This window comes from Entelurus aequoreus, linkage group LG06 (genome assembly GCF_033978785.1).
Source record: "Entelurus aequoreus isolate RoL-2023_Sb linkage group LG06, RoL_Eaeq_v1.1, whole genome shotgun sequence".
NCBI classification, from domain to species: Eukaryota; Metazoa; Chordata; class Actinopteri; order Syngnathiformes; family Syngnathidae; genus Entelurus; species Entelurus aequoreus.
In genome coordinates, this window is record NC_084736.1 from 80931723 (window position 1) to 80945107 (window position 13385).

The 13385-nt window shown below is 41.9% G+C and overlaps 1 protein-coding gene across 10 annotated transcripts in view; it reads right to left on the reverse strand.

Annotated features, from left to right (window-relative positions):
• arvcfb (ARVCF delta catenin family member b) overlaps positions 1-13385 on the reverse strand; it is a 492749-nt gene that overhangs the window by 300987 nt on the left and 178377 nt on the right. For 8 of the 10 annotated variants that reach the window (XM_062051626.1, XM_062051621.1, XM_062051625.1 and 5 more), the window contains one exon: positions 5201-5409. In XM_062051626.1, coding sequence (XP_061907610.1) covers positions 5201-5409 — 209 coding nt within the window. Of the gene's footprint in view, positions 1-5200; positions 5410-9552; positions 9645-13385 lie in introns of all 10 variants that reach the window. The other 2 variants (XM_062051628.1, XM_062051627.1) reach the window with 1 other exon arrangement.

A 13385-nucleotide genomic window follows, 5' to 3' on the forward strand; every position in this document is an offset into this window, starting at 1 on the left:
GACTGGACTCTCACTATTATGTTAGATCCACTATGGACTGGACTCTCACACTATTATGTTAGATCCACTATGGACTGGACTCTCACTATTATGTTGGATCCACTATGGACTGGACTCTCACTATTACTCCAGGTGTCGTTGAGGAGGGAGGGAGGTCAAAAGCGTCCATCATTGAGGAGTCCTCTGGGAAGTTTTCAGAACAGCCTGCTCCTGTTGTTGCAGCGTCAAGGCCATTCGAGGGAGTCAAATCATAGATTAGGATTTTTGTTTTTCCGCGAGCAGACATTACAATGGCTTGTCTGTTCTATTCGTCCATGCTGGCTCTCATATCCAATTTTTTTCCCTTTCAACCAGCTCTTCCATGATGTGACAAGAAATCTGCGTTCAAAGAACTCCGGCTTATTAGTGATTCCCAGAGCCAAAAAAAAGTCTGCGGGCTATAGAGCGTTTTCTATTCGGGCTCCAGTACTCTGGAATGCCCTCCCGGTAACAGTTAGAGATGCTACCTCAGTAGAAGCATTTAAGTCCCATCTTAAAACTCATTTGTATAATCTAGCCTTTAAATAGACCCCCCTTTTTTAGACCAGCTGATCTGCCGTTTCTTTTCTTCTCTCCTCTTTTCCCCTGTCCCTTGCGAGGGGGGGTTGCATAGGTCCGGTGGCCATGGATGAAGTGCTGGCTGTCCAGAGTCGGGACCCCGGGTGGACCACTAGCCTGTGCACCGGTTGGGGACATCTCTGTGCTGCTGACCCGTCTCCGCTCGGGATGGTTTCCTGCTGGCACCACTATGGACTGGACTCTCGCTGATGTGTTGGATCCACTGTGGACTGGACTTTCACAATATTATGTCAGACCCACTCGACATCCATTGCTTTCGGTCTCCCCTAGAGGGGGGGGGGGGGTTACCCACATATGCGGTCCTCTCCAAGGTTTCTCATAGTCATTCACCGACGTCCCACTGGGGTGAGTTTTTCCTTGCCCGTATGTGGGCTCTGTACCGAGGATGTCGTTGTGGCTTGTGCAGCCCTTTGAGACACTTGTGATTTAGGGCTATATAAATAAACATTGATTGATTGATTGATCCATCTTGCGATTCAGTTCAGAAGTCGCCACAGTCTGTGATCCCACAGCCCGGCCCAAACCTTCCATTGCGACGAACAGCCTTTGGGCTCCTTAAGTGGCTGCCATCGTCTTACGAATTTGACGATACACCAGAGCAATGCCCAGCCCAATCAACAGGTGCCCCGCGATCACGGTTCCAAATAGGTAGATGTCTTCCACGTCCTCGATGGAGAGGACTGAGAGGCACATGATTCTCCATTTATCCCAGGAATCTCTCACATACCCTGCAGCAATGGTTCCATCAGGGCAGCCAGGCTCCCCAGAACCTCTTTTCCTCGTCGAAAAGATTTTGTCAATTGAGTCGACAGTCCAGCTGATCATTTCTATGTCTGGTGTTTAGATTTGGAGGACAGCGCAAAGAAAGAGGCTTTAAAAAAGTGTAGACAAGACAAAACAAAGACAGCAAGCAGGGAGAAGAAGGGAGCTGAAAAAATGTGACCGCTCTCACCAGAGGCAAGACAGAACACAACTCCATCTTTTTTGAACATGAATATACAGAGGATGAACCGCTGGTTCTAGAAGCTAAGTGAGCACGAACAGAGGGTGAAACGTTGGAGCAGACAAAAGTCGAGAGAGTCAGGGTCGGCATGACTTGGTCACGGTGTAAATGTGGAGCTTGGACCCAAGCTATGCCGACAGGAATGGAGTTCTTCTACTGCACTGAGTGGTACGCATACAAAATGTTTTTATCAATGGAAAGACCTCTTGTGTCTGGCGAGGAGGACACTGTCCGAAGACACTGCATCACAACAAAAGACAAACTTTTTGCGCTAACAAATCCTGCAGTGGAAGATTCTTTTTTTCCGCCAACCCAAAATCAACTGGAAAAAACGTCCCCGGCCATCTTGACGAAACGGACAAACGTCCATGAAGTAACAATGTTGCTTGAGCTTGATTGTTATACAGGTTGCGGAACGTTAATGAAGTATTGTTGGCAGTTTTTGGAAGCATTTTTAGAATGATTTAGAGGCTAAATGGATTTTTCCCTTTAGAAGCATTGCTAGCCACCTAGGAAGAGGCAATTACAACCAATTAGAATGAAAAAATAAAATAAAAAATGTGTTCTTGTCTCTCATAAAGATTGTCCAAAAAAAAAAAAAGTGTGGTTTCCCTTTAAGCGTAAGAGGTCTGATCTAATACCGTCTGTTTATTTACATAGAATATAATAGAATAGAAAGTACTTTATTGATCCCTGGGGGAAATTCAGCACCACAGTTCGCTCACAAAAAACAATAAACACTTGGGTATTTTTTACATAATATAAATACAGTCTATTATACAGCATTATTCACATGTGAAAAATATAAATACAGTCTATTATACAGCATTATTCACATGTGAATAATATAAATACAGTCTATTATGCAGCATTATTCACATGTGAATAATATAAATACAGTCTATTATACAGCATTATTCACATGTGAATAATAAAAATACAGTCTATTTAACAGAATTATTCGCATGTGAATAATATAAATACAGTCTATTATACAGCATTATTCACATGTGAGTAATAAAAATACAGTCTATTTAACAGAATTATTCGCATGTAAATAATATAAATACAGTCTATTATACAGCATTATTCATATTTGAACAATATAAATACAGTTTATTATACAGCATTATTCACATGTGAATAATATAAATACAGTCTATTATACAGCACTATTCACATGTGAAAAATATAAATACAGTCTATTATACAGCATTATTCATATTTGAACAATATAAATACAGTCTATTATACAGCATTATTCACATGTGAATAATATATATACAGTCTATTATACATTGACATCGAGAGGAGCCAGATGAGGTGGTTCGGGCATCTGGTCAGGATGCCACCCGAACGCCACGTCCGACCGGTAGGAAGCCACGAGGAAGACCCAGGACACGTTGGGAAGACTATCTCTCCCGGCTGGCCTGGGAATGCCTCCGGGTCCCCCGGGAGGAGCTGGACGAAGTGGCTGGGGAGAGGTAAGTCTGGGCTTCCCTGCTTAAGCTGCTGCGCCCGCGACCCGACCTCGATAAGCGGAAGAAGATGGATGGACAGTCTATTATACATTCAATTACAGTCAAAAAGGAACATATGCATTATACAGTCTGATGACTGTCGGTATGAAGGACATCCTGTGTCGTTCCGTGTTGCATTTTGGGAGTCTGCATCAATGCAGAAATATAATGTACCATCCATTTGCCATCAGCCTGATTTGTAGGAACTACTCTGAACTGTGAAATGCGGTGGACAAGCAAACCGCAACAGATTTACAGGAAGTAAAGGTTTCAGGAACTTCCTGAACTTTTGGTGAGTAAGAGCTTATATTCTCCCCTTTTGTAAACATACGCACACACATACTGTTTTCCTAGTCGAGTATAGAAATAAGAGAATGATTACCTCTTTCACCTTCTCTATCTCCCTTTCTGAGACTCTTGTAATAAACTCTGACACAGGCCGTTAACAAAACGTGACCCCGGGCAAATGTCGGTAAGCAGAATCATTTCCGTGGCTCTTACTTCATCAATAATGCATGCTATTTCTCCCTTTACCAGGAATAAATGTGATGTGTCTGAGTGCTGCAGGTGCTGCATGAACAAATTGGCCCCATCAAATCCCGCTAAGTAAAATGTGGAGTCTGAAAGGCTGTCTTCCAAAATATCGGCTGGATAGATCAGTAAAATCCTCAAAGAGTGAAGTCTCATCAATTCCATGTCATGTTTTCTCGACCTTGGGAGTCATTAACAAGTCGAGGCGGTTGGAAGTGTCACAATCAATCTGCGCTTGTCTGTTGACATTTTTAGACCATTCCAGCCTGCGTCGTGTATCCAACTTGCACATACTGTCAGCAGTGAGTAGCAGAAGCTACCAAAACTAGGAGGTAAAAGGATGAAATAGGGGTGGCACAGAGGAAGGAGAACTTGAATTTCCATCCATCTTCTTCCGCTTATCCGAGGTCAGGTCACGGGGCTAGCAGCCTAAGCAGGGAAGCCCAGACTTCCCTCTCCCCAGCCACTTCGTCCAGCTCTTCCCGGGGGATCCCGAGACGTTCCCAGGCCAGCCGGGAGACATAGTCTTCCCAACGTGTCCTGGGTCTTCCCCGTGTCCTCCTACCAGTTGGACGTGCCCTAAACACCTCCCTAGGGAGGCGTTCGGGTGGCATCCTAAACCAGATGCCCGAACCACCTCAGCGGGCTCCTCTCCATGTGGAGGAGCAGCAGCTTTACTTTGAGTTCCCCCTGGATGGCAGAGCTACTCACCCTATCGTTAAGAGAGAGACCCGCCACCCGGCGGAGGAAACTCATTTCGGCCGCCTGTACCCGTGATCTTGTCCTTTCGGTCATAACCCAAAGCTCATGACCATAGGTGAGGATGGGAACGTAGATCGACTGGTAAATTGAGAGCTTTGCCTTCCCGCTCAGCTCCTTCTTCACCACAACGGATCCGCATTACTGAAGACGCCGCACCGATCCGCCTGTCGATCTCACGATCCACTCTTCCCTCACTCGTGAACAAGACGCCGAGGTACTTGAACTCCTCCACTTGGGGCAGGGTCTCCTCCGCAACCCGGAGATTTCCCTCCACCCTATTCCGGGCGAGGACCACGGACTCGGACTTGGAGGTGCTGATTCTCATCCCGGTCGCTTCACACTCGGCTGTGAACCGATCCAGTGAGAGCTGAAGATCCTGGCCGGATGAAGCCATCAGGACCACATCATCTGCAAAAAGCAGAAACCTAATCCTGCAGCCACCAAACCGGATCCCCTCAACGCCTTAACTGCGTCTAGAAATTCTGTCCATAAAGGTTATGAACAGAATCGGTGACAAAAGGCAGCCTTGGCGGAGTCCAACCCTCACTGGAAAAGTGAATTTCATCACTTGAAAAAGATAGAACATCCAGGACAGGCAATGGGGATCTCAAATCACCAAGATGTTAACGATTCCAACGGTAATGGTGATGCATGGTGATGGAATGGCTTTGCTCAGATGGAACGAGAGCGAAAGAGAACCGGATGCCCAAAGAATAAGCGGGGATGGTGTGGTTGAAACAGACAAGAGGGTTGCTCACACATTTACCTGCATCACCACCTGCTGCCATGCCAACGGTTGGCTGGTGGCAGGGTTCGGCGGCGGATTGTCCCGCCCGAGCTGCAGGGTGCGACGCTCTTCCTCCAGCGCTCGGGTCAACTGCTCGAAACGAGCCTCTTGCTCTTTCACCGACGCCAGGATGCTGGCAGCTGAGCGAACGTCATAGTCCTCCATGTCCGGTATCGGCTGTGCTTTCCCTGATCATCCAGGTTAAGGAGGGAGGGTAGAGAAGGGGAAGGAGGGGGGTACCACGTCAATAAAGACACCTCCAGCCTCAAGGAAGGCTGAGGCCCCTTCTACACTAAGCCGGCTAAGGTTATCCAGGGTAAATCCCACCTAACCTTATCCTTGTCCACACTCACACAATGGTCGTTTAAGACCTCCTCCGCCCCTCCGTCCGGAAAATGCGCACGTCATAGTCACCTCCAGTGTTGCTTTGTGTGCCAGTTCTTAAATGTAACTTATCTGAACAATATCCAGTGTTGTGGTATTTCAATTAACTGGAATCCAGTGTGCTGTGGGGCCCTATTGTAGTGAATCCCACCTGAGCCATCATAAATTAATCAAATCTTTAATGGACACAATGTGATGAAGAGCATTTTACAACAGTCAAACTAGGGATCTAGATATCTGGTCAGGACACTCCTCACTCTTTTGCCTTCACCTTCATTGTCCATTCCTTTTTGGTGACTTCATATACTCTGGACCTAGACGTTGAGTCCGGGACATACATGGCGGACAATAACTGATACAGTCTGCTTTGCCAGTCCAAATGCATTCAATGTTTTCCGTAGTCTTCCCTTGTCGGCAGGGAATACAAACGTACAAAGCACACACTACCTTTCTCTCCTTCGACAAATGGACAAAGTTTTTCGGTAAGTAGAATTACAGCTGACCCGGACATTGGAAAGCTCTCTTGCCGTCTGAGAAGTGTTGTATCCCAAATAGCTGCAATTGCTTTCTCTTAAGGTATTCATGTGTGATTTCCACAAGCGTCTGTACTTTCTAGTGTTTACCTTCGAGTGGAAACAGGTTGTTATGAAGCTGGCTGTGGCGCGTTCTTTCTGGCGTCACTTCCTCTCCGAACTGTGATTGCAGCTATTTGGGATACAACACTTCTTAGACGGCAAGAGAACTTTCGAATGTCCAGGTCAGCTGTGATTCTACTTACCGAAAAACGTTGTCCCTTCTTCCTATGGATGTGATAACAAGGTAGCGTTTGCTTTGTATTACCCGGCCATCGAGGGAAAACTACGGAAAACGTGGAATGCATTTGGACTGGCAAAGCAGACTGTATCAGTTATTGTCCGCCATGTATGTCGCGGACTCAACTTCTAGCTCTCCGAACTCAGTTTGTAAACGATCGATGAGTCCATACAGAGCTAAGAGAAATACCCGTGTAAAAAATTATCCAAGGAGGGGAACCTTAAACAATGGGTTAGTGTGGCTGAAACGGGGCTTAGGCTAAATAATTATTTGTTTAAAGAGTAATCCGGCTTAGTGTAGACAGGGCCTGAGCTGCACCAGCAAGCATGTGCCAACTTCACATATGCAGAAAAGTCTGATCATGACACATTAAAGTGAGACAATTAGAATGGCTGAGGGGTGAGACGGTCATTGCACTGAGTGGCATCTACGCAAGTCAAATCTCTTTAATTGTGCACTTTTCCTGACTCTAATGCCCGAAAGGGAAAAGCTTAAATTCTCCCCAGAAATGAAGGCCTGGCATGGGGGGATATGGAGGATTCAAAGCCCAGCACAGCAGACACTTTAATTGAGGTACTCGCTGGCTGCCAATTATGTGTTTGCCCTCTGAAGTTGGAGTCCCATTTGATAATTTAGACAAATGCTGGTAAAAAAAAAAAAGATGACACTCATGGAAGGTTTCAACAAAACATCACTGAGGCAAAATGGGAACATCAGCCACCAACTGCTTGCACCATAAAGGGAATTAAACATCACTCATGTGGGGCCCTTTTACACATGCACATCATCAAACCTTAACTTTATTCAACGGGAGAGCACGCATTTCAATATGAAGATCTCAGATTTCAACCTGACAGTTCTCTGGTCTGTAAGTTGTCGAATGATTTGTAAACCTAGCTCAAACATTTGAAGGGGCTGTTTGTAACTTATGCAGAGTGACATCATTTTAACCTGACTTGGTACCATAGTGGTTTAACAGAAAACATATTGTTTGAAGTGTCTTTATTTTTCACAATTGGTAAATATATTGAATAAAAATTGATTGTCCGTCCAAGGAATTCGACTGGTGTTCAGGTTACAGTTGTTACGATAGTCCATACCTGGGGTTCCCAAACTATGGCCCACGGCCCGACAGCGTCCACAAGTGAAGTGAAGCGAATTATATTTATATAGCGCTTTTCTCTAGTGACTCAAAGCGCTTTTACATAGTGAAACCCAATATCTACGTTACATTTAAACCAGTGCAGGTGGCACTGGGAGCAGATGGGTAAAGTGTCTTGCCCAACGGCAGAGACTAGGATGGCGGAAGCGGGGATCGAACCTGGAACCCTCAAGTTGCTGGCACAGCCACTCCACCAACCGAGCTATACAATCAGGCCCAAGCGACATCCAATATATATATTATATATATATATATATATATATATATATATATATATATATATATATATATATATATATATATATATATATATATATATATATATATATATATATATATATATATACACACATACACATATATATATATACACACATATATATATATATATATATATATATATATATATATATATATATATATATATATATATATATATATATATATATATATATATATATATATATATTATATATATATATATATATATATATATATATATATATATATATATATATATATACTACCGTTCAAAAGTTTGGGGTCACATTGAAATGTCCTTATTTTTCAATGAAGATAACTTTAAACTAGTCTTAACTTTAAAGAAATACACTCTATACATTGCTAATGTGGTAAATGACTATTCTAGCTGCAAATGTCTGGTTTTTGGTGCAATATCCACATAGGTGTATAGAGGCCCATTTCCAGCAACTATCACTCCAGCGTTCTAATGGTACAATGTGTTTGCTCATTGGCTCAGAAGGCTAATTGATGATTAGAAAACCCTTGTGCAATCATGTTCACACATCTGAAAACAGTTTAGCTCGTTACAGAAGCTACAAAACGGACCTTCCTTTGAGCAGATTGAGTTTCTGGAGCGTCACATTTGTGGGGTCAATTAAACGCTCAAAATGGCCGGAAAAAGAGAACTTTCATCTGAAACTCGACAGTCTATTCTTGTTCTTAGAAATGAAGGCTATTCCACAAAATTGTTTGGGTGACCCCAAACTTTTGAACGGTAGTGTATATACACACATACACATATATAATATACACATCACACACACTGATGGCAGAAGCTGCCATGCAAGGCCCTAACCACCACCCATTAGGAGCAAGGGGGAAGTGTCTTGCTCAAGGACACAACGGACGTGACTAGGTTGGTAGAAGGTGGGGATTGAACCAGGAACCCTCCGGTTCAATATATATATATATATATATATATATATATATATATATATATATATATATATATATATATATATATATATATATATATATATATATAAAAATTTTTTTTTTTTTTACGTTAGGTCAGGAAAAAACACAAAGGCTATATCATCCCTACAAGCCTGTTTCGCAGGTTTCCCTGCTCGTCAGGAGATTTTATATCAAATTTTATAAAAACCTGCGAAGATTTACCTCAAGACAAGTCTATAAGCAGGTCCCTGAGCTTGGATTTCCAATCATAAAACCAAGAACCAAAGACTGTGGTTTGTGATAATCGCACAGCTCTGCACGCCACTGATGTTCATGTAGCATCTTCTAAAAATGATTGTGCTTTCTAGGTGACAATGGCTCCAAAATAGTTCCTATCATTTGATGCATGTGTGAAGGGGCCACTTTAGAGACAATCCAGACATTGTCCAGAGAGTCAGAGAAAAACGATCTTTTTTTTCCCTCGACGTCAAGAATGGAGTGAATGCTGTCATTAGACGTGATCATGCAAAGAACCGCCATGCACTCTGACAAGCAAGCATAGCTAAAGGCATGAACACAGTACATGCATGCACACATCCTGGCTTCATATCACACATTCTGTCATATGAGCCTCTCATTTTCAAACAGTTGCAAGCCAAAGTGCACATCACTTCCACACGCGGCGTATCCATAATTGATGTGGCGCGATGTCGGGATTGCTGACAGCCAGACATCAAAGAGATATTGAAGAGCAGTCCACAACAATACAGACCTAGTGTATAAGCGGGCGCTGAGGTTTTAGGAAACAGTCATTCCCAACTCTTAATACAAACAGGGAAGTGGTGCAGCTAGAAGGGCGGAGAGCTGGGAAAGGAAAGGGGAGACAAAAACAAAAAAAAAGGGTTAAATCAGAAATTATGACTTTGATTTTCATTGTACACTACATCAATTATATAGAGCAGGGGTCACCAACGCGGTGCCCGCGGGCACCAGGTAGCCCGTAAGGACCAGATGAGTAGCCCGCTGGCCTGTTCTAAAAATAGCTCAAATAGCAGCACTTACCAGTGAGCTGTCTCTATTTTTTTAAATTTTATTTATTTACCAGCAAGCTGGTCTCGCTTTGCTCGAGATTTTTAATTCTAAGAGAGACAAAACTCAAATAGAATTTGAAAATCCAAGAAAATATTTAAAGACTTGGTCTTCACTTGTTTAAATAAATTCATACATTTTTTTACTTTGCTTCTTATAACTATCAGAAAGACAATTTTAGAGAAAAAATACAACCTTAAAAATGATTTTAGGATTTTTAAACACATATACCTTTTTACCTTTTAAATTCCTTCCTCTTCTTTCCTGACAATTTAAATCGATGTTCAAGTAATTTAATTTTTTTTTATTGTAAAGAATAATAAATACATTTTAATTTAATTCTTCATTTTAGCTTCTGTTTTTTCGACGAAGAATATTTGTGAAATATTTCTTCAAACTTATTATGATTAAAATTCAAAAAAATTATTCTGGCAAATCTAGAAAATCTGTAGAATCAAATTTAAATCTTATTTCAAAGTCTTTTGAATTTCTTTTAAAATTTTTGTTCTGGAAAATCTAGAAGAAATAATGATTAGTCTTTGTTAGAAATATAGCTTGGTCCAATTTGTTATATATTCTAACAAAGTGCAGATTGGATTTTAACCTATTTAAAACATGTCATCAAAATTCTAAAATTAATCTTAATCAGGAAAAATTACTAATGATGTTCCATAAATTATTTTTTTAATTTTTTCAAAAAGATTCAAATTAGCTAGTTTTTCTCTTCTTTTTTTCGGTTGAATTTTGAATTTTAAAGAGTTGAAATTGAAGATGAACTATGTTTCAAAATTTAATTTTCATTTTTTTCGTGTTTTCTCCTCTTTTAAACCGTTCAATTAAGTGTAAATATCATTAATTATTAATAATAACATAGAGTTAAAGGTAAATTGAGCAAATTGGCTATTTCTGGCAATTTATTTAAGTGTGTATCAAACTGGTGGCCCTTCGCATTAATCAGTACCCAAGAAGTAGCTCTTGGTTTCAAAAAGGTTGGTGACCCCCAATATAGAGGGTATCAATTAAATAGGGATTCAGCAAAACACCAAAGGTAAAAAACATTTCTTCTTTGTTAAAGTGACTCAGTCTTCTGACCTTGGACTGAACCCTCAGAGAAAATTAGAGCACAAATAAATAAACATATTGGGATTGTCAGGCAGTCCACAATGTCACACATACAAGTGAAAGAATACAAATTAGGTCTTCCATTTAAAGTTAAAAAAGTTAAAAAAAAAAAAAAAAAAATTAAAAATTGCAACTATAATCACTTCCGATCTTCTGGAAAGATTTTGGAATCATTTTTTCATTCAAAAGAACATTTTGAGGTCAGAGGTTACTGACGTGGGATAACAAGGACTGACTCATACTCTTTGTTTTGGTTCATCCCATCAATCAATCAATCAATCAATGTTTATTTATATAGCCCTAAATCACAAGTGTCTCAAAGGGCTGCACAAGCCACAACGACATCCTCGGTACAGAGCCCACATACGGGCAAGGAAAAACTCACCCCAGTGGGACGTCGGTGAATGACTATGAGAAACCTTGGAGAGGACCGCATATGTGGGTAACCCCCCCCCTCTAGGGGAGACCGAAAGCAATGGATGTCGAGTGGGTCTGACATAATATTGTGAAAGTCCAGTCCACAGTGGATCCAACACATCAGCGAGAGTCCAGTCCATAGTGGGGCCAGCAGGAAACCATCCCGAGCGGAGACGGGTCAGCAGCGCAGAGATGTCCCCAACCGATGCACAGGCTAGTGGTCCACCCGGGGTCCCGACTCTGGACAGCAAGCACTTCATCCATGGCCACCGGACCTGTGCAACCCCCCCCTCCCAAGGAAGAGGGGAGCAGAGGAGAGAAGAAAAGAAACGGCAGATCAACAACTGGTCTAAAAAGGGGGTCTATTTAAAGGCTAGAGTATACAAATGAGTTTTAAAATGGGACTTAAATGCTTCTACTGAGGTAGCATCTCTAACTGTTACCGGGAGGGCATTCCATAGTATTGGAGCCCGAACAGAAAACGCTCTATAGCCCGCAGACTTTTTTTTGGCTCTGGGAATCACTAATAAACCGGAGTTCTTTGAACGCAGATTTCTTGTCGGGACATATGGTACAATACAATCGGCGAGATAGGCTGGAGCTAAACCGTGTAGTATTTTATACGTAAGTAGTAAAACCTTAAAGTCGCATCTTAAGTGCACAGGAAGCCAGTGCAGCTGAGCCAGTATAGGTATGTTTATAAGTATATAAAGGTATATACAGTATAGGCGTAATATGATCAAACTTTCTTGTTTTTGTCAAAAGTCTAGCAGCCGCATTTTGTACCAACTGTAATCTTTTAATGCTAGACATAGGGAGGCCCGAAAATAATACGTTACAGTAGTCGAGACGAGACGTAACGAACGCATAAATAATGATCTCAGCGTCGCTAGTGGACAAGATGGAACGAATTTTAGCGATATTACGGAGATGAAAGAAGGTCGTTTTAGTAACACTCTTAGCAGCAGTGGTAGGGATTTAGTTCTGTGCAAGTATCTCCCAGAACTGATGAAGGCTACTTGGATGAAAGGCATCTTCCAAGAAACAGTCCAGTTGTGATGGATTGAAAGCCCTAAGAATACAAAGACCTGGATGAACGAGAACATCCATAGAAAAGTAACTCACATTCTCAAGATGCAGTCCTTGTAAATTCTGTTGATCGTAATATTTTAAAGTGCTCAGTGCTCAGACTAGAGCTGTCCTATCTAAGTCTGTGAGCATGAACTGATGAGACGAGAAGCCAAACTTCTTCTCAGACAAACAGAAATGTCCACTTGCTATTCATACAATGCACTGAGTGGGACGAGCTTTAGTGTTTTTCTTCCTTTTGAGTAGTGCTTCGTCTGATACCTTACCTAAGATGACCCTGGCAAGGAATAACACCCCAGTCAACTGAGTCACGACATGGTTTTCGCAGCCTACTGCGAGGTTTGTTCCCCCGGGATGCAAACGGACTATTCCGGACAGGGCGTGCAGGTAAAAACATGATTTATTCCTCAATTAATCCTACACATCACAAAAGACAGGAACCAAACAAAAGGAAAGCGTGCCGTTCGCAGGAGAAGCTAAAGAACAAAAAACTTAACGCAGGAAACATAGAAGCTAACACTTAGCATGGACTATGGCACGGAACAAACAAGACTTACTTGGCAAGGCATGAGGTAAACAAACAGCATAAACTATGGCATTGCATGAAACAAACACAAAACTGTGGCATGAAACAACTAGCATTAACTATGGCATGGAACAAACACGAAACTGTGGCATGAAACCAATAGCATTAACTATGGCATGGAACAAACACGAAACTGTGGCATGAAACCAATAGCATTAACTATGGCATGGAACAAACACGAAACTGTGGCATGAAACCAATAGCATTAACTATGGCATGGAACAAACACGAAACTGTGGCATGAAACAACTAGCATTAACTATGGCATGGAACAAACACGAAACTGTGGCATGAAACAACTA